Genomic DNA, 18341 nt, shown 5'->3' with positions numbered 1-18341 from the left:
ACAACAACAACAATTTATTTATACCCCGCCCATTTGGCTGGGTTTCCCCAGCCACTCTGGGCAGCTTCCAACAAAATATTAAAATACAATAGTCTGTTAAACATTAAAAGCTTCCCTAAACAGGGCTGCCTTCAGATGTCTTCTAAAAGTCTGGTAGTTGTTTTTCTCTTTCACATCTGGTGGGAGGGCGTTCCACAGGGCGGGTGCTACTACCGAGAAGGCCCTCTGCCTGGTTCCCTGTAACTTGGCTTCTCGCAGCGAGGGAACCGCCAGAAGGCCCTCGGAGCTGGACCTCAGTGTCCGGGCAGAACGATGGCGGTGGAGACGCTCCTTCAGGTATACTGGACCAAGGCCGTTTAGGGCTTTAAAGGTCAGCACCAACACTTTGAATTGTGCTCAGAAACATAGTGGGAGCCAATGTAGGTCTTTCAAGACCGGTGTTACATGGTCTCAGAGGTTGCTCCCAGTCACCAGTGTAGCTGCCACATTCTGGATTAGTTGTAGTTTCTGGGTCACCTTCAAAGGTAGCCCCATGTAGAGCACATTGCAGTAATCCAAGCGAGGAATAACTAAAGCATGCACCACTCTGGCAAGACAGCCTGTGAGCAGATAGGGTCTCAGCCAGCATACCAGATGGAGCTGGTAAACAGCTGCCCTGGACACAGAATTGACCTGCGCCTCCATGAACAGCTGCGAGTCCAAAATGACCCCCAGGCTGCGCACCCAGTCCTTCAGGGGTACAGTTACCCCATTCAGGACCAGGAAGTCCTCCACACCTGCCCGCCTGCTGTCCCCCAAAAACACTACTTCTGTCTTGTCAGGATTCAACCTCAATCTGTTAGCTGCCATCCATCCTCCAGCCGCCTCCAGGCACTCACACAGGACCTTTACTGCCTTCACTGGTTCTGATTTGAAAGAGAGGTAGATCTGGGTATCATCCACATACTGATGAACACCCAGCCCAAACCTCCTGATGATCTCTCCCAGTGGCTGAATGTAGATGTTGAAAAGCATGGAGGAGAGGACAGAACCCTGAGGCTCCCCACAAATGAGAGCCCAGGGGTCTGAACACTCACCCCCCCCCCACTTTCTGGACATGTTCCAGGAGAAAGGAGTGGAACCACTGTATAACAGTGCCCCCAGCTCCCAGCCCCTCTAGATGGTCCAGAAGGATGTTATGGTCGATGGTCTCAAAAGCCGCTGAGATATCCAGCAGAACTAGGATCTTTGTACAGTTCCTACCCTTCTCTTCCATATGTATTTCAAAATCAGTACGGCCTCATTAGTTACCGGTAGTTGTATTATTATTAGCCACATCCTCTCAGGTATTACATTTCTGAATACGCATGTCAAGACTGGGCACCTCCAGGGCAGTTTGTTTTTTTTACAGGTGTATTCCAGAACATGTCACTGATGCAATAGTATTGTGTTAGTGGTTCTGAAATGCTTCCCTAATGTTACAGCAAGCCCAAAACTTACGTTCCAGGGATCTCACCTAAAACCAAAATCTTGGAAAGTCAAAACACCTTGGGTTCAATGGCAGGTGGGATTGCCAAAGTCATTTTTCTCGGAGCCCTGACCCCTTTCCAATCCCTTTTATTTGGGGGGTGGGGTGGGCACACACATAAAGCTGTATGCACATAAGTTATGGGCTTACTGCATTGTCTTCTGTGGGGGTACTCTTGCATTGCAGCACAAGAAAAGTGTGACCCTTCAGCCTGGAACATTTGTGGTACAAAAAGTTACAGGTTTAAGCAGGAAGCCAAGGGACATGCGCTTATTGCAAGCTCAGTTGTGTATAACTGCCTTGAAAGCATCATGAGTACAAACCACGATGACTTCTCAATACAAATGAAGTCTAGAGGGGCCCCTAATCATACCATCAATTTAGGAACAGACAGAGACAGAAAGCACCTCCAAATACTAAATTCCCACTTGCCTTTTAAGTCTGACTGATTACTGTTTCTGCACGGACAGTTCCCAACTGCAAAGCTGCAAGTCCTATCTGTTTGGAGAAATAAATCCTCTCCAAGCCCTTCTTCAGCAGACAGTCTCTAGCTGTTGCTTTGTGGGAAAAAGATGCTTGATTTAAAAGTGAAGAAGCATGGCCTTAAAACTGAAAATTGCGGCAAGGAGATGTAGTTCAGCTGCTTGCTAGGAAACACACCAGCAATTATGATCAAGTACACCCCCCTCCCCTGCAATTTCCATTGTTAAGACTCACCCGCCTCTACTGAATTTAGCTGAAAAAGAGGGATTAAATAATAGAGAAGGAGCTGTATTAAAAGAAGTTCAGTCAGTCCTCCGGTTTAGCTGGTAAGGATGAGGCTAACAATGGCTATCGACCACAATGTTCTCCCTTCACTGTGGGAGGCAGTGTGCCTCTGAATGCCAGTTGTCGTGAATTGCAAGTAGGGAGTGTGCAGGAATTTTCTTATGGTCTTAACTCACTGTAAATTTCGACAACCTCAAACATGGATTATATTAAAGCACCAGGTTCACAACTAGTTTACACACACACACACCGTATTTTTCAGTGTATAAGACAAGATTTTTAAAAATTATGTACGAAATTGGTGGTCGTCTTATACACGGATATTGTCAGCGTTGGTCTGGTGGGTGAGCGATTTTCGGCAACCCTCCCCCAAAAAGCTTAACAACTCTTGGCAATCTCCCCCATTTTCTAAATTCAAAACAGGGGGCGTCTTGTACACGGGGGGTGTTATACACGGAAAATACAGTATATGCCACAGTTCGCGGTGAAATGTGCAAATTACACTCACTGCCAGCGTCAATATTTCCCTTTCAGAGTGTTTCCAAAACTCAAATTCTATTGAGCTGCATGTGTTTTTAGCACAACCCTTGTAAGGTTGGCAGTGGGAGCTTGCTCCTCGTACAGTTTACAGATCACAAGTATGCAAATCTCATTCCTTGGTTGGGAAGTTTACTAAATGTTCTAGAGCTTCATGACGTAGCTTTGCACCCTGCAGATCTTGTCAAATTCATTTATTTTAATTACCATTCCTGCTCTGAGTGATAATGCTCCAGAGATGTTACTGACAGCATAAATAGCTCAAGGTATTAATGAAAGACATTCAGCTGGACCATTAAAAATGAAATAAATGAAGGCGAAGATTCTAGGCTACTCTCGGGGTCACGCTACATGCTGTATTAAGTAGGGCGCTCCTAACGTGTAGTTTGGCCACCACAGCCTTTATATCCCTGATCAGCAACTGATCTACCAGGATGACTGCTGCTTTGGCTGCTGATATTATGTTTTTATATGCACTGGTAGCCACTCAGATGGGTGGGGTATAATAATAATAATAATAATAATAATAATAATTATTATTATTATTATTATTATTATTATTATTATTATTACTACTACTACTACTACTACTATTATGGCTTAAGCTAAGCAGGCCTGAATCTGGTCACTGTCTATGGTTGACATGCATGCCACCTCAGGTCCCACTATGGAAGAAAGGCAAAACGTAAATGGAAGAAAATACTCTACTTTTCTGTCTATAAGACGCCCCCATGGATAAGACGCCCCCTATTTTGGGGGACTCAAAATTCAGAAAATGGGGGTGGGGGAGAGATGGCTCTGCTTTTTTGCAGAGGATTGACCAGAGTTTTACAGCTTTTAGGGAGGGGGACTTGCCAAAAATCACCCATACGCAGCATCGACGCTGACAATCACCGGCAGCCAGCAATCACCCGCTTGCCACAGTGACAGCCAATCGCAAACAGACCCTTCCCCAGCAAAAAACTTTTACCTGACTGAGAAAAGCTGTCCACTGGCAATCGCGTGCATCCCAGTACAGCAGCCACCAATCGTGGCAACAGCAGCCAATCCACAGCAGTGTTTGATGCAGAAAGCAATCACCAGCCCCATGGGAGAAGCAGCAGCCAATCCAAAGCAGCCCTTCTAGCAGCCAACAATCATTGGTGACAAACTCCTGCTTGCAGCTGCAGCCAATCACCCGTCCACCCCATTCACTATCCATGTATAAGACGAGGCACGTTTTGGAACATAATTTTAGAGTAAAAAAATCTCGTCTTATACAGTCATACCTCATGTTACGTTTGCTTCATGTTACGTTTTTTCAGGTTGCATCCCGCGGCGACCCGGAAGTACTGGAAAGGGTTACTTCAGGGTTTCGCCACTCGCGCATGTGCACAAGCGCTAAATCGCGCTTCACACATGCGCACAAGCGCCAAATCGCGCTTCACACTTGCGCAGATACGGCGTTTCAGGTTGCGGGCTTTTCATGCTGCGAACAGGCCTCCGGAACAGATCCCATTCGCAACCAGAGGTACCACTATACAGTGGTACCTCGGGTTGCATGCGCTTCAGGTTACAGACTCCGCTAACCCAGAAATAGTACCTCGGGTTAAGAACTTTGCTTCAGAATTGGAAAACACAAGAAGTCCCAACAGTGGAGGAATGGCAGATGAAGATGATGGACTTTTCAGAACTAGCCGAACTGACTGGAAGAGTCCGCGACCAGAAGGAGGAGGAGTACCAGGAGGAATGGATGAAATTCAAAGACTATTTAGTTAAATATGCTAAGATAACTTAACTGGAAAAACTTGCAAATACCAGATAGGCCTAGGGTTTAAATATGTGATGTTAGAGAATAATATGTTTAAAGTCAAAATGAAAAGAAAGAAAGATGTTAAGTGATTAAGTTAATTTTATGAGAAAATTGGTTTTGGAAAACTGTTACAATGAAAAACACTGAAATTTAGCTAGGGGGGATTTGAGGAAGTCACTTAACAATGTTACTAAGATTGGATTAAGTACAGTTAAGATGTATGTTTGTTTGTTTGTTTGTTTGTTTAAAAATTTTGGAAAATCAATTAAAAATTTTTGAAAAAGAAAAAAAAGAACTTTGCTTCAGGATGAGAACAGAAATCGTGCGGCAGCAGTGGGAGGTCCCAAGTGGTACCTCAGGTTAAGAAGAGTTTCAGGTTAAGAACGGACCTCCAGAACGAATTAAGTTCTTAACCCGAGGTACCACTGTACATGGAAAAGTACGGTACATGTAGGGGGCTCAACCCATAGCCTCCAAAGGTGGCCTCTCAGCCACATTCTGGTGCCACAGATGTCGTTTTCTCTCGGCACCTTATGTCCCAAGTTGGCAGCAACCAACATCTGTCGTGGGACCATGTCTGCCCACCCCTTAAGGACAACAGCATCCCACCTTTTCCTATGCGAGTTCTCAGACAGCTTAAGTTCTTCATCTGAAACAGAAGCTGCTCCTGCAGATTTAAGCACCGTCTGCGTCTAACGCCTCACTCAGTTGGCAGGAAGGCAGCACCATGGTAAAAAACCGAGTTTGGAAGAGAAGACAACGAACAAAATATCATCATTTTTGCATGGATGAAGTCCCAGATGCCAGTGCCTGTTTCAAAGCTGATGTTTTCCCTCCTCCACTTATTCTAAGGATGAAGAGTGGCAGCTTCCTTCAGTTAACAGATGTCTCTGGAAATGCTATAAACGAGCCCAGATAAACTGCGGAGACAGGATAATTTCAAGGCAGGAGCAGGGAACCTGTAGTTCCCTCAGCCTAATTTCACGCAACATTCTGCAAGTAAGTTAGTTCAGATCAGAGGGGCAGTTGGAAGAGGGGATCTAAAACAGGGTGGTTCACATGTTGCAAGAACACTAAGCTGTCTCTACACGTGTACAAATGTTTGTGTGAAAAGGTGCTCACTTGATGACTCAACTGTTGTGTACGCAGGCATACAGCCTCTTTATATTCAGTGCTTCTTTTTCAGTGGGTACTCAAGGCAACGCAGTACCGGCACCACTTTTTGTTGTTAAAAAGCATGGCACTTACTTTAACAATTTCATGGTGAGTACCAGCACCTATTTTTTTTAGGGAAAAAGCACCGTTTATACTCATTGAACTTTCCATGTGAATAACTGCATGGATATACAGTCATACCTCAGGTTACAGACGCTTCAAGTTGTGTTTCTTCGGGTTACGGACCGCCAAAACCTGGAAGTACCGGAACAGGTTACTTCCGAGTTTTGGCGGTCGCGCATGTGCAGAAGCGCTAAATTGTGCATGCGCAGAAGCACCAAATCGCAACCCGCATGTGCGCAGATGCACCACTGCAGGTTGTGAACGCTGCTGGTTGTGAACGTGCATCCCATATGGATCACATTCGCAACCCGAGTGTCCACTGTACAGCTCAATTACTTTGTACACAGACTGTATACACTTGCTGAATGAGACACGAGAACAACCCTAGAAAGATGGAAGAATGGGGGAGAGAGAGAGAGAGAGAGTGCGCACAGTGTAATCCCCCCCCCCAAGTGTTAGAAGCTGAGATATATGTAAGCTAGGAGCTAAATGGTACCTTAAACCTAGGTTATGGGCGCAACAACGGAATGTCTAGGCACGCTTTTTTAAATAGCAAGAATACAAAACTGAAAATGAATGAACTGCAGCTAAAATATTATGTTCATTTTTCACATGTCCTAGTCCTTCCCCTGCCCACCTACCCACCCTAATATTCTTAAGAGGATCTCTTCTCCAGTCTTCAGAGAGCAGCTGGAAGTCGGAAGGCAGAATAAGGTCCTCCTTTCCTTCCACTCTGCAGTTTTAATCTGAAATCTTAGGTGCAGTATTGTGCCCAGAGCTCAGAAACTGCTTGCAATTCCTCGTCACAAAATGCACATAGAACAATGGAAGTTTTAAACACTGACCCCACCACACACACACACCTATTCTGGTGTCTGAGGCAGATAATCTCACAAGCGGTCTCTCTCACCTCCCTGTTAACAATCATAACACAACACAGTACTATCCTAATGAATAGTTAACATTATGCTGCCCTTTGACGGCAGCTGCCTGAGGCAAATGCCTCACTCTATCTGATAGTAGGGCCAGACCTGTGAAACCTTTCCTTATGCAGACTAGCAGTGAAGAGACCACATAAGGTGTGTGCTTTGTCAATTAATTGCTAGCCAACCTCTCTTCCTAAAAGGCCATTTAGAATGTCATCAGTGTGGCCATCCAGATCCTGTATCAAACGATCCCCGAGAGAAAGAGCAAGCCGCATGATCCACATCCAGCGTTATCATTAACAGGTTGTAAATTGCCAAGCATCGTGATTAATAATGCACCTGTTTTCTAAGGATTTTACAGAAATTTTAAGCAGTTATTTGGTGCATTTCATTTTCATCATTGGGTGGGACGGGGAGGTTCAGATTTTCTGCCTCTGACACCAAAATGTCTTGGGCATCTCAAGACAAGAAGTGTCTGAACTGACAGAGTTCTGATATTCATGAGGTTAAGGTCAGAGGATCTGTCCTTTATTAAAGAAGTCAAACTACAGCACCATAAAAATATACAGCGGTACCTTGGTTTTCAAACATAATCCATTCCAGAAGATGGTTCAAGTTCTGAAACATTTGAAAACTGAAAACTCAACAGCCGACAGCTAGGCCTCAGGATCTTGCACTCAGCGGAAGCTGTGTGGCGTGTTCGACTTCCGAGGCGTGTTTGAAAACCGAAGCATTTATTTCCGGGTTTACACCAGCATTCGAAAACCGAAATGTTCATCAGCGGAGACGTTCAAAAACCGAGGTACCACTGTAAGGCAAATTATGAATTCTATAGCTTACAGAATGGAAGTGTGATGACCTTGTAATTATAAAGGTGCGTATGCCATACAGGTAAATAATTCTTTGGCTGTAACAACAATGTAAGGCTATAGGAGCCTCCTTTATACAGCGTCAAGTCTACCGGTGCATTTGGTGTAAAAGCTTTGACTTTGACTAGCAGTGGATTTACAGGGATTCAGACAGGAGACATTCCCACCCCCACTTTATAGCCAGGGATAGCTCAGTTGGCAGAGCACGAGACTCTTAATCTCAAGGTCATGGGTTTGAGCCCCACGTTGGGCAAAAGATTCCTGCATTGCAGGGGTTGGGCTAGATGATCCTTATGGGTCCCTTCCAACATTCGGGTTCTATTTGGAGATGCTAGGATTGAAACTGGGACCCTCTGCATGCAAAGCATTTGCACCGCCACTGAACTATGCTCCTTTTCACCAAAGGATTCAGAACAGGATAATGTTTATGCAAAGCAATTCCACGTAACTCCATAAATTTCAACGTGCATCTTTTTGTCAGTGGCTTTCACCCCGCTCACAAACTTAGATTCAAACATTTCAAGTAAACTTTCTAAACATAACCTCTTGCATTCTATTTGGGAACAAGCAAGATGTGATTTTTTTCAACTTGGTCAAAAAGAATTCCCTGAGTTTGAGAAGTTCTCGCTCAAGGTCATAAAAGGACTTTAGGCCTACCTTAGACTATCATATTCACAACAGGGTTTTTTATTATTATTTATTTTAAAAATTAGCAGCTCTGCTGGTACACACTCTTTGGCTGCCAAAATTGCCTTTGGCACCATAGCAAATGGAGCTTTAAAGCCCTGCCCTCTCTAAAAATCAATAAAAAAAATTCCCTCTGGACTTCAGAGTAAGAGCAAGGCAAACATTCTGTGCCACTTCAAAAACCTCACTGGTGCATTCAGATCATACATCACATTGGGTGGAAAAACAGATTGGATTTTTAACTGGATAACTGCTGCACCAGGTCCATTACATCAGACGATGCGGCCTGTTGCCTATGAGAATACATATAATATATTTGACTAGTTAGTCCCTGTCATCCCAAAGCAATACCTCAGCTACAGTCAATCACTGCTTATCTTCTAGAACTGCATTTTTCATCTTTTTGTCAGGCTCCAATTAGTCCCTGAACAGATTTTACCAATGATGCACGGGGGGGGGGGGCAAAAAACAAAGAGCACCAGTAAATTTGCCTTAAAAGACAACCAGCTGTATCCAGTGTTAATCATACCCAGAGTAGACCCATTGGAAAATGGACATGAAATTAGATCCATTAATTGGGGTGGGTCTACTCTAGTTAGAAGTTAGTTGGCTAAAACTCTCAGCTATGGAGAAGATGCAACAGAATTCTCATACAGCATTTTATCCTTTTATTTGTATCATTTGTCTATATATTGGATTGTATCCTGCCCAGGCACCTAGAAGAACGATGGGTTATAAATACTTTTACCAGTTAAATAAACATACAGACAAGAACCAGGTGCCAATCCTTAATTCAAACACACCTATAAAGTCCCATGAGCCCTGGGACAAGTAATGTACTGTACAGTAAAATGCAAACAAGCGCTTGCTTGAATGCAGAAAGGTATCTCTGTTTGCTTTTACAGTTGTACTATATAGACACTCAAGTGTTCCCATTTTCCTGCTACTTGGAAAGTCTACTCCTGCGCATTGAACTGGTCCTCAGGACTGGAGTTTGCCAGATGTGCATGCTTGGCTTGACATCCTACTGGGAAGTGGGAGCCCATTTGGGCCCATGGCAGCTGCTTGAATTCCTGTGCGTGTCGGATCCCTGTACGTGGCTAGCTGGTTAGGGGTTGTTGCTGCTGCCTCCAGGCATAGGGAGATTAAATGCTTTGCATTCCACCACAAAGCTTTGAAAGAAAGAAAAAGACATTTAAGAGTGGTGAGCAGAGCAAAGTCCACTTCAGGTGGCAAATACAGATGCAGCGAAATTTCTAATAGGTTTTGTATGTAGTTGTTTGCAGCTGTATGTAGTTGGTTTATTCCGCTTTTAATATTTGCTGGTTGCATTTTGTACTTTTTCTATGCTTACCCCTGGAGAGGGGCTGGTAGATGAACAGTATAGACATGAAACAGATATGTAAGCAAATAGGAAGTTCTCCGCTTACACAGTGGAATGGTACAGCCAATGATTTCAACCAACATAGCAACTGAAGAAAACTTTATAAAAAGTTATACTGCAAAGGTATTGTCTATTTTTCTTTTTAAAAATCATTTTAAATAATAATAATAATAATAATAATAATAATAATAAAGATAAATGTTGTTGATGCCGTGTTAACAATGCTTGATTATTATTTTTTTACACATTTGGAGATAGTGTTAATATTTACATTACAGCAATTTAGGTATGCTCTCAATTACAGGAGATGTTCTATAACAGGAGATGTCGCAGGGAGTGCTACTGAATGAGCCAAGAAACTGAGCAAAAAGCTGAAGGAATGGTTGGGTAGTTTATTAGCTGGAGCAAAAAAGCTTTGCACACAGAATAGGAATGTGAAAACAGCAGTGGGGGGGGGGGACTACTAAAGAAAGAAAAAGAAAGTATGTGTTAATGTGCAAACTGGCCATCAGTATTAAGACATGAAAGGAATTGTAAGGCTAGGAAACTGGAGAAAATTTAGCACATGGTGGTTGATGATAACCAATAGTAGTCCAACTCAAAAGCAGACCCATCAAAATCAATAGACTTAAGTGACTCAGGACCATTAATTTCAGTGGGTGTACTCTGAGAATGGCTTAATTAGATATTGCCCTTTGGGGGGGGGGATTTCAAAAGAGTAGGTGCACAAAAATATTTATTTAGTTACTTAAGTACATTTCTGCACTTCACTATAATGAAAACCATAAAACACAGACACAAGGAATCTAAAACTAACCATGCAGTATAAAACCTACGACAGAGAAAACAGCAGCACAAAAGGTATAAGGAATAGTAAAACACTTTTCTAATGGCCCTGGAGGAGTAATAAGATCTTCATCTGGCACCAGGAAGACCACAGTACGAGTGCTAGGCGGGACTCTCTATAACAACCATAAAAGCATATTTGTTTCAACTTTATAGCCCTTCTTTCCTAGATTTTATTTGACATAAGATAAACACCATGTATGTACTCTTTAATATATGTGTGAATGTGTGATCTACAGTGTTAGTCAGATGGACCCACTGAAGTCAAAGGATTTAGCTTGTCAATTTCAGTGCGAATCTATTCCACTGAAGGAGCATCACCACCCCATTGTTCAGCCCAGACACTGAGGTCCAGCTCTGAGGGCCTTCTGGGGGTTCCCTCACTGTGAGAAGTGAGGTTACAGGGAACCGGGCAGAGGGCCTTCTTGGTAGTGGCGCCTGCCCTATGGAATGCCCTCCTATCAGATGTCAAAGAAATAAACAACTATCTGACTTTTAGAAGACATCTGAAGGAAGTCCTATTTAGGCAAGTTTTTGATGTTTTATTGTGGTTTTAATATTCTGTTGGGAGCCACCTTTTAAGTGTTGTTAAAAATGTTTCCTTTTAAATGCTACGGCAGTGGTCAGGAAACCTTGAAAGGAGCAACAATGAGCTTGAAACGCATGTAGCCTGAACCTCACAACCTTCCTAGCACATATTGAGATATATGTGTGTTTATGTTTGTGTACACACTCTGTCTCTCTCTCTCTCTTACAGACTAGGCTGCAGGGGCGCCATCTCACCCTCAGAATCGTGGGTGCCCTCCACCACAATGCAGGCATGCTACATCACATGCACATGCATGTACATAGCACATGCCACATCACACGCACAATGTGCAGGCGTGTGTATGTGACATTGCATGTCTGCCTTGCAGTGGTGGCAGCGGCTGCTCTTCCTCCTCCTCTCTGCAGCCAGCAAGGCACCCTTTTCCGCAGGAGGAGCTCAGACTCCGAGGAAAAGGCTGCCTCGCTGGCTGGCTGGAGAGGGCAGAGCTGAACTGCTTCTCTCTCGGAGGCAGCGCCGCTGCTGCCTGCCAGCTTTTCTTATTGACTTTGTGGGTGCCTGGCCCCCACAATTACATTATTGTGGGTGCCCAAGCACCCATGGCCCCTTAGAGTTGGCTCAATTCTCATTTGTGACTTTAACTACAAAAGTCTCCTGCACTTTTCAACAAACGCTATAAAAAGATGGCGACTCAGTCCTACGCAAACAGTGTAATCCTATGTACGTTTACTGAGGAATAGGTCCAACCACTGTACTTAATAGAGCTTGTTCTCAGGTACGGTGAGTATGCTTAAGATTGCAGTTTCAAGTCACTTGCTCATGCGCAACACGATCCAAACCAAGTCCCACTGAGTGCAATGGAACTTGCTTCTCAGCCAAGTGTGCTTAGGGTTGGTATTAGTAGAAAACAAGTCTGTTATAAAACAGAAACCACGTCGCTTCCCATCAACTGCAGCAATTTTCTCTGCATGCTTTCCTGTCGTATTAAGAACATTTGCTCCCTGCTCCTAATGATAATGGCATGTAATCCCAAACCTATTATTTTAATACAAGGTACAGCTATACTTCAGCTTAACATCAACTGTTGATTAAAAAGATGGGGATAGGCTACATTAAGCAAATTGTTTCCCCATCCCTGTATAACCACAGCTCTTCTTTTACTGTTACTTGAGTTGGCACAGCTCCTGCCAACTCAGGCTTACTGGAGAGGAGCAAACATAAACTTTGCTGGACATATTTCATCCATACGGAATGAAAGCTAATGAAAGCCAATACAGCTTTGCTTTTGCATTAGCCGATCTATAGGCACTGCGGATAGAACAATCCATGTACCATTTCTCCTTTAATTTGCTCTAGCGAGATTCTATTGCAAGGTTTCCATCGCCAGTCACGTTCTGGTCTATTCTGACAGAGTGCTGTAAACCAAGCTGGTTTTCCCAGTGAAATTTCTTTCCTAGCACAGTATACACCTTTGCAGTTGATCCTAAAACTACCACTATAAACCTACTGCTGGACTCCCCTTTAGACCAGCACTGCCAGAATAAAATTCCAACCCAGGAAAGTAGGACCTAGGGCCCTCCAGACACTGCTAGACTACCGGTAAGTCCCATCTTCCCTGTCCACTGACTGATGCAAGTAGCAGCTCAAAGCATCTCAACACTTCTAATTGAGTTCCACTCTCTCAAAATCATGGCTTAAGATCAATTATGGCCAGACTCAACAACAACAATAACAATTATTTCTATACTGCCCTTCATCTGAGAGTCACAGGGCGGTTTACGATATTAAAGCACAAAAATACACAGCATAAAAGCAAAGATCTGAAAATAAAGTTCCAAATCAAAGGTTAAACTTCACTTTCAAAGTGAACTAAAAGAGCCCCCAACCCTGCAAAGATCACAGGCTATCAAGTTGCTTTGTCTACCTCACAATATTTGACCTTTAAAGAAGAAGAGGAACCAAGATTGTTACAAATACTGGCCTTTGAATAACAGATTGCCTGGGAGAAATACTCTAAAATTACTTCTTCAGGGATGGCTGTGTCAGGTAGCTAGAACAGAGATTTTGAGGAGGAGGAGCATCAAAGCCAAACTGCATCATGCACATGCCTCTAAGCATTCATGGAAGTCACATTTAAGTGTATTTCTGTTAGCAACCAGTTCCTCCTGGTTCCTACTGATGTTAAGAGGAAGACTAGAAGCCTATTGCATCTGGGCAAGGAGCCCATCTAATTCTTCATCAACCGGCAATAGCTCTCCAGGTTTTTCAGAGAGGACTCTTTCCCAGTCCTCCCTGGAGATGCTGGCGACTGAAGTTGGGACCTTCTGGAGGAAAAGCATGTGCTACAGTCCTTCCGCCTTGCCTGATGAAAGCACGCAAATTATTGCTTTTAAAACTCAAACCTAAACATGTCAACTCAGGCCTAAGCCCATGCGAGGATTACAACTGTAAAGAAATTCAAGCAAAGCTGGCGTGGCACAGAACCGGGGGCTGGGTACACAGAAACTCTGGCGAGCATGGGCATTTAAGAAAAATATGCTCAATGGCGACACTCGAGAGATATACATACTGGAAGGACCATTTCCTTCCAGTAGCAGCATGGACTCTGTGTCCAGTCCTTTGCAGAAATACTACTGCAGAACAACCTTGACCCAGAAATGTCTGAATTCCCATCTGTGAAGGAATAAGCCTTATTTGATGTTCTACCACAGATCTGGAACGCTGCGCAAAAGACTCTCTACACCCCCCCTAAAAAAACACCAAACCCTTGACAAACATATAAATTGTCCGGAGGAATTCATAATGTGTAAGGCCACTGAAAGCATTAGTTGTAGAAAATGTTCCAAGCAAGTCTGAGGAAGCCTCAATCTCTTTTACTTATTTCAAATATAAACATAACCCAGCCTCTCAATACAGAAACCAGGGTATGCATGAACATATACATACAAACACACACTTAAGAGTCCATACTTGCAAAGATGGCTTCCGTAGTCTCTAGCTCTTCCTAGCTAGCTATATTCAAGCAGTTATGTTCAAGAAAACATAATTTAAACTTAGTGACCTAAGAGGAAGAGTGCAGTGGCAAATGCCTGTAATCCTGGAAGCAGAGGCTGGTGGATTGCTTGAGTTCAGGAGCTCGGGGCTGCTGTGGGCTATGCCAATCAGGTGTCCGCACTAAGTTCAGCATCAATAGTGAGCTCCAAAGGATGCCATTTCTGAAAGTTACCCATTGCCAAGAGTAAAAGCCATCCTAACGATGTCACATTATTGGTGGGGTTGACCAGGTACCACAGCTATCCCATGAATAACATGGATATCCCATGAATAACAGCATGGACAGCCCTTCCTGTTGCCTTGTTAGCTCTAGATCAAAAGCTTGGCAACCTGTGGCCTTAGGCCTCATTTCATGCAGCCCTTGGCCCAGTTTCAAAATGCCTCTGCAATTGATCAGGACCGCTGCGAGAGTGATTTGTCCCTCCCTTGGCAACCTACTGGCCAGGTATAATGAGGAAGACAGAGAGAGAGAGAGGGACGGAAGACAAAAAGAGAGAGATGGGTGGCAGAGATAAAGAGAGGGAGTGGCCTGTCCAATTTGTCCTCTAGCCCCAACCGCTGCTGGCTTTGGCTCCTGATTATTACCCTCAAAGGAATAGACTGATTTCACAAAGTTAAGTTAAGCTAAGCAGATATATAAGATTGAATGTTTAATTATTAAGATACAAAAATACAATCTCAATAATAAAGTCATAAAATAATAAGAAGGAAGTCACGCACGGATGGAGGGAAGACACAGGGCGAGAAATAAGAAATGGATAAATGTTGGTACATAATGAAATGTGAAAATGTGAATTTACGAATATAATGTATATGTACCATTATGTAAAGATTTCATATATGTGTTGCAACATTAATATTAAATAAAAGGAATTTGTTCCCAGAGAAAAAAGGCTGCCTAGCTCTAGATCAGTGGTTCCCCACCTCTTTTGGCCATGCCCCACCTAAGCATCTCTAAAATCCTGATACCCTCCCCCCCCATGACATATAATTCTTATTATTCAAAAAGTGGACTCCTATTCACGTGGAAGAAGCCTAAAAAGCCATTCACCATTAATAACTCATTCTCAAATTACCCCCCCTTAAAAATCAAATTGCCGCCCTGTGGGGCATGTGCCCCATGTTGGGAACCACAGCTCTATATAATACCATGGGTCTTCTGTCAGATGCGATTTTAATGGACTTTCCCACTTACCCAATGAAAGCTTAATTTTTTTAAGCTACCTGATGTGGAGGAGGAAGCAAGTGCAGATTATAGGAAACAGTCCATTACAATTTCCCAGGAAATTTTCACTGCCCTTGCTTAACCATGCTCCAAATTATATACTTAGCACATTTATTCCCTTAATCCGCTGAAAATGTGAGTATTTGTGATAGGCTTTAGAAGCTGTGGAGGAGAAAGAAAGGACAGTGCAAGGATGTCTATGAAATCAGAGTATCCAGCCTTATGAGTCCATTAGATCAGGACTAGGTTAGATGTAGGCCTTGCCGTGTTCTTTTTCTTTCTTTTTTACTAAAATCTTCATGGTCTATCAATGTACAATGCAAGAATGCACCCCCAGGATCTACTGCCATCTATACAAAATACCATCAATATGATTGGCATTTCAGGAAGTAAAAGTGGAGGGAGAGAAGAGAAGAAGGCAGCAGCACGGTATATTGTATATTGCTTCAGTTGCACGCACTTAAACTTAGTTGCCGTGGCGCATGGGGAGGTTAAGGAATGGCTAATCAGTGCTATGCGCTCCTGAGAGTACATTATTGCTGGAAAAAGTGCCTTGCTTGCTCAGACCAGGGCCCATCAAGTCCAGCATGCTTTGCAAGAATCCCAGGAGGCCTTGGGGGCCTAGAAATTGGCCCAGTGGTTTTCCAGTGAACCATGATCTACCGTCACATTACCATATTTATTCAAATGTACTGCACACCTTTTTTGGCTAAATTACGTCATGAAAATTAGGTTACGCATTAGCTTTGATGCCCCATTTACATTCGCCAGCAAATACTTTTTTTGGTTTCAAGGTTCTGAAAATGGAGGTGCGCGTTAGATTCGATGGTGCATTAGATTCACGTAAATACAGTATATCTCATTTTTAGGTTCTCTGCAATGCTGATTGCTTCAACTTTTCCTAAAGTTAAAGACCAAAGCTAATGCACATAACCGCTTCTCCTTCTGCGCACAAGTCTCTCTTTCTAAGATTCCCAAGCAAAAAATGAGCAGCAAAAGCAGAATGTACCTTCAACAAGTCACCTAAAATTACATCTTTGGCCTCCTCCGATTCCTGAGTCCTGCATACACAGCATCCCATCACCACCAATTCCTCTGCGTGCCCCAGCGTCAACTATTTTATCCTTAAGTTTACACACATTAAGATAAACACCCATACACTTTCTTTTTATTTTTTGGTCTCCCAGGCACAGCGGATCAAAGCAGCCAGCGAATGGGAAGCTGTGCTCATATGCACAGGCGGAATTAAGACGCGGGAGTTGGGGGGGAGGGAGAGAAGGAAGAAACCGGAGTTTAAAATCCCCAAATCGAATCCATCTGGAAGCCAAAGCCGGAGGGGAGCGCGCTCTTCGGGTGCGGACGCGCACACCGCACGCGCGCGCACATACTCGAAACACGGAGGGGCAGGATTGGGGTGCGGGGTGGGGGTGACAAATATAAAAATCTAGGTATTTTATTTGTTTGCTTTTACCTTGGAGATTTTGGACTCTGATGTCGCTGATCTGTCCGATCAGCTCCTCCCGCTGAAACCAGTCCCATTCGTTCCCAGCCATGAAGGAGCGAGGCAGAAGTGGCGATGGAAACGCCGCGGCTGCAAAAGCGGGGGTACCCCTCTCCGTGTGCTCGCTCTCTCTCTCCCCCTTCTCCGAAAGCGCACTCGGGCGGAGGCAGGATGGGGGGAGAGAGAGAAAGCAAAACGAGGAAGAGAAGGAGGAGGAGAGAGAGAGAGAGAGGAGAGCGCAACCGGCAGGGGAGCGATGGGAGGGAGCAGGAACTGCTTGGCCAGAAGAGTTTGGGGAGGGGGGTGGCGTTCAAAGCCACTGAGCAGACACAGGAGGGGTATAGAAAGGGTGGGTCCGGAAAAAAAACCAGACCTCACATTTACGCACAGGAAAAGGGCAGTACGCGGACAGGGATGCAGAAGGTATGGGGAGGGGGCTGGCTGGAGTGGGACCCGGAGCCTCTTCTGGACGAGAAGGAAAGCCCCGCGCTCTCTCCAACTCTTCCCACCCCCTTCCCGGTGGGTTCAAGTTTTTAAAGGGCGGAGGTGAAGCCTGAGGATTCTCGGTTGCATGTTGTGATGTTTCGCACAGAGGCGACGCAGCCGCTGGTTTGAGTGAGGAAAGAGCCGCCGCGCAGAAATGCGCACACAAACACCACCTGGTTAATGTTTACTGGAGAGCAAGACGCGTAACGCTGGCGCCGGCCACCCATTCACACGCCTCTCTCTCTAGGCCAACGTCAGTCTCGCCTCCTCTGCTCTCTTTTTTTCTGGCCAAGAGGATAAAAAAAAATCGCCATCTGATTAATCATTTTTTTCCAATTGCCAATTGGTTGGTGGGAGGGAGGCAGGAAGGAAGGAGAAGAGGGAGGGGACGGGGGGGGGGTGTCTCCAAATCTCTGGGAAAAGCAAGCAGATATTCTGGTTAGCGCGACCGTCCCCTCTGCCGGTAGCAAGAGCAGCAGCAGCAGCCCCCGTTTGCAAAATGAAGACATGAGACCAAGCTCTGCATTCCTGCTTGGGGATTTCAAACCGTGTGTGTGTGGCGGAGAGGAAAGGAAAGCAGCGCAGGGGGGCGAGAGGGAGGAGATCCGTATCACCCGAGCAGAAAAAAAGGGAGGAGAGAGAGCGCGCAGGAGGGACGGGAGGAGGAGCAAAACCCTCCAACCTGTAGGTTCCGGGGACATCCAGGACTCAAGGAAAAATAAACAATGCAAATTTTTTAAATGCCCAGAAGAAGAATTTGGGCAAACTGGTTAATTTCTGCGAGGGCTTCTTCCGGTCCTACCGTCTGCCAGTAACAAGCTGCAACAGGAGAGAGTGAGAGAGCTCTTTTCTTCAGGTTCTTGTATAGTTTCTCGCCTCCAACCATCTCATTTAGCACTGGATGGGTTCCAGATCCGTTTGCCAGTTGAGTGTT

At 44.5% G+C, this 18341-nt stretch overlaps 1 protein-coding gene across 1 annotated transcript in view; it reads right to left on the bottom strand.

Moving 5' to 3' along the window:
• CLMN (calmin) overlaps window positions 1–17651 on the bottom strand; it is a 69980-nt gene extending 52329 nt beyond the window's left edge. The window contains exon 1 of the mRNA XM_053375813.1: window positions 16892–17651. Within this exon, the coding sequence (XP_053231788.1) occupies window positions 16892–16973 (82 nt within the window). The 5' untranslated portion in view covers window positions 16974–17651. The remainder of the gene's footprint in view (window positions 1–16891) is intronic.
• Window positions 17652–18341: the final 690 nt, after the last annotated feature.

This window comes from Podarcis raffonei, chromosome 1, assembly GCF_027172205.1.
Source record: "Podarcis raffonei isolate rPodRaf1 chromosome 1, rPodRaf1.pri, whole genome shotgun sequence".
In the NCBI taxonomy this organism is placed as follows: domain Eukaryota; kingdom Metazoa; phylum Chordata; class Lepidosauria; order Squamata; family Lacertidae; genus Podarcis; species Podarcis raffonei.
The sequence above is the reverse complement of the archived record's forward strand: the minus strand, read 5'-3'. Positions and strand labels throughout refer to the sequence as shown.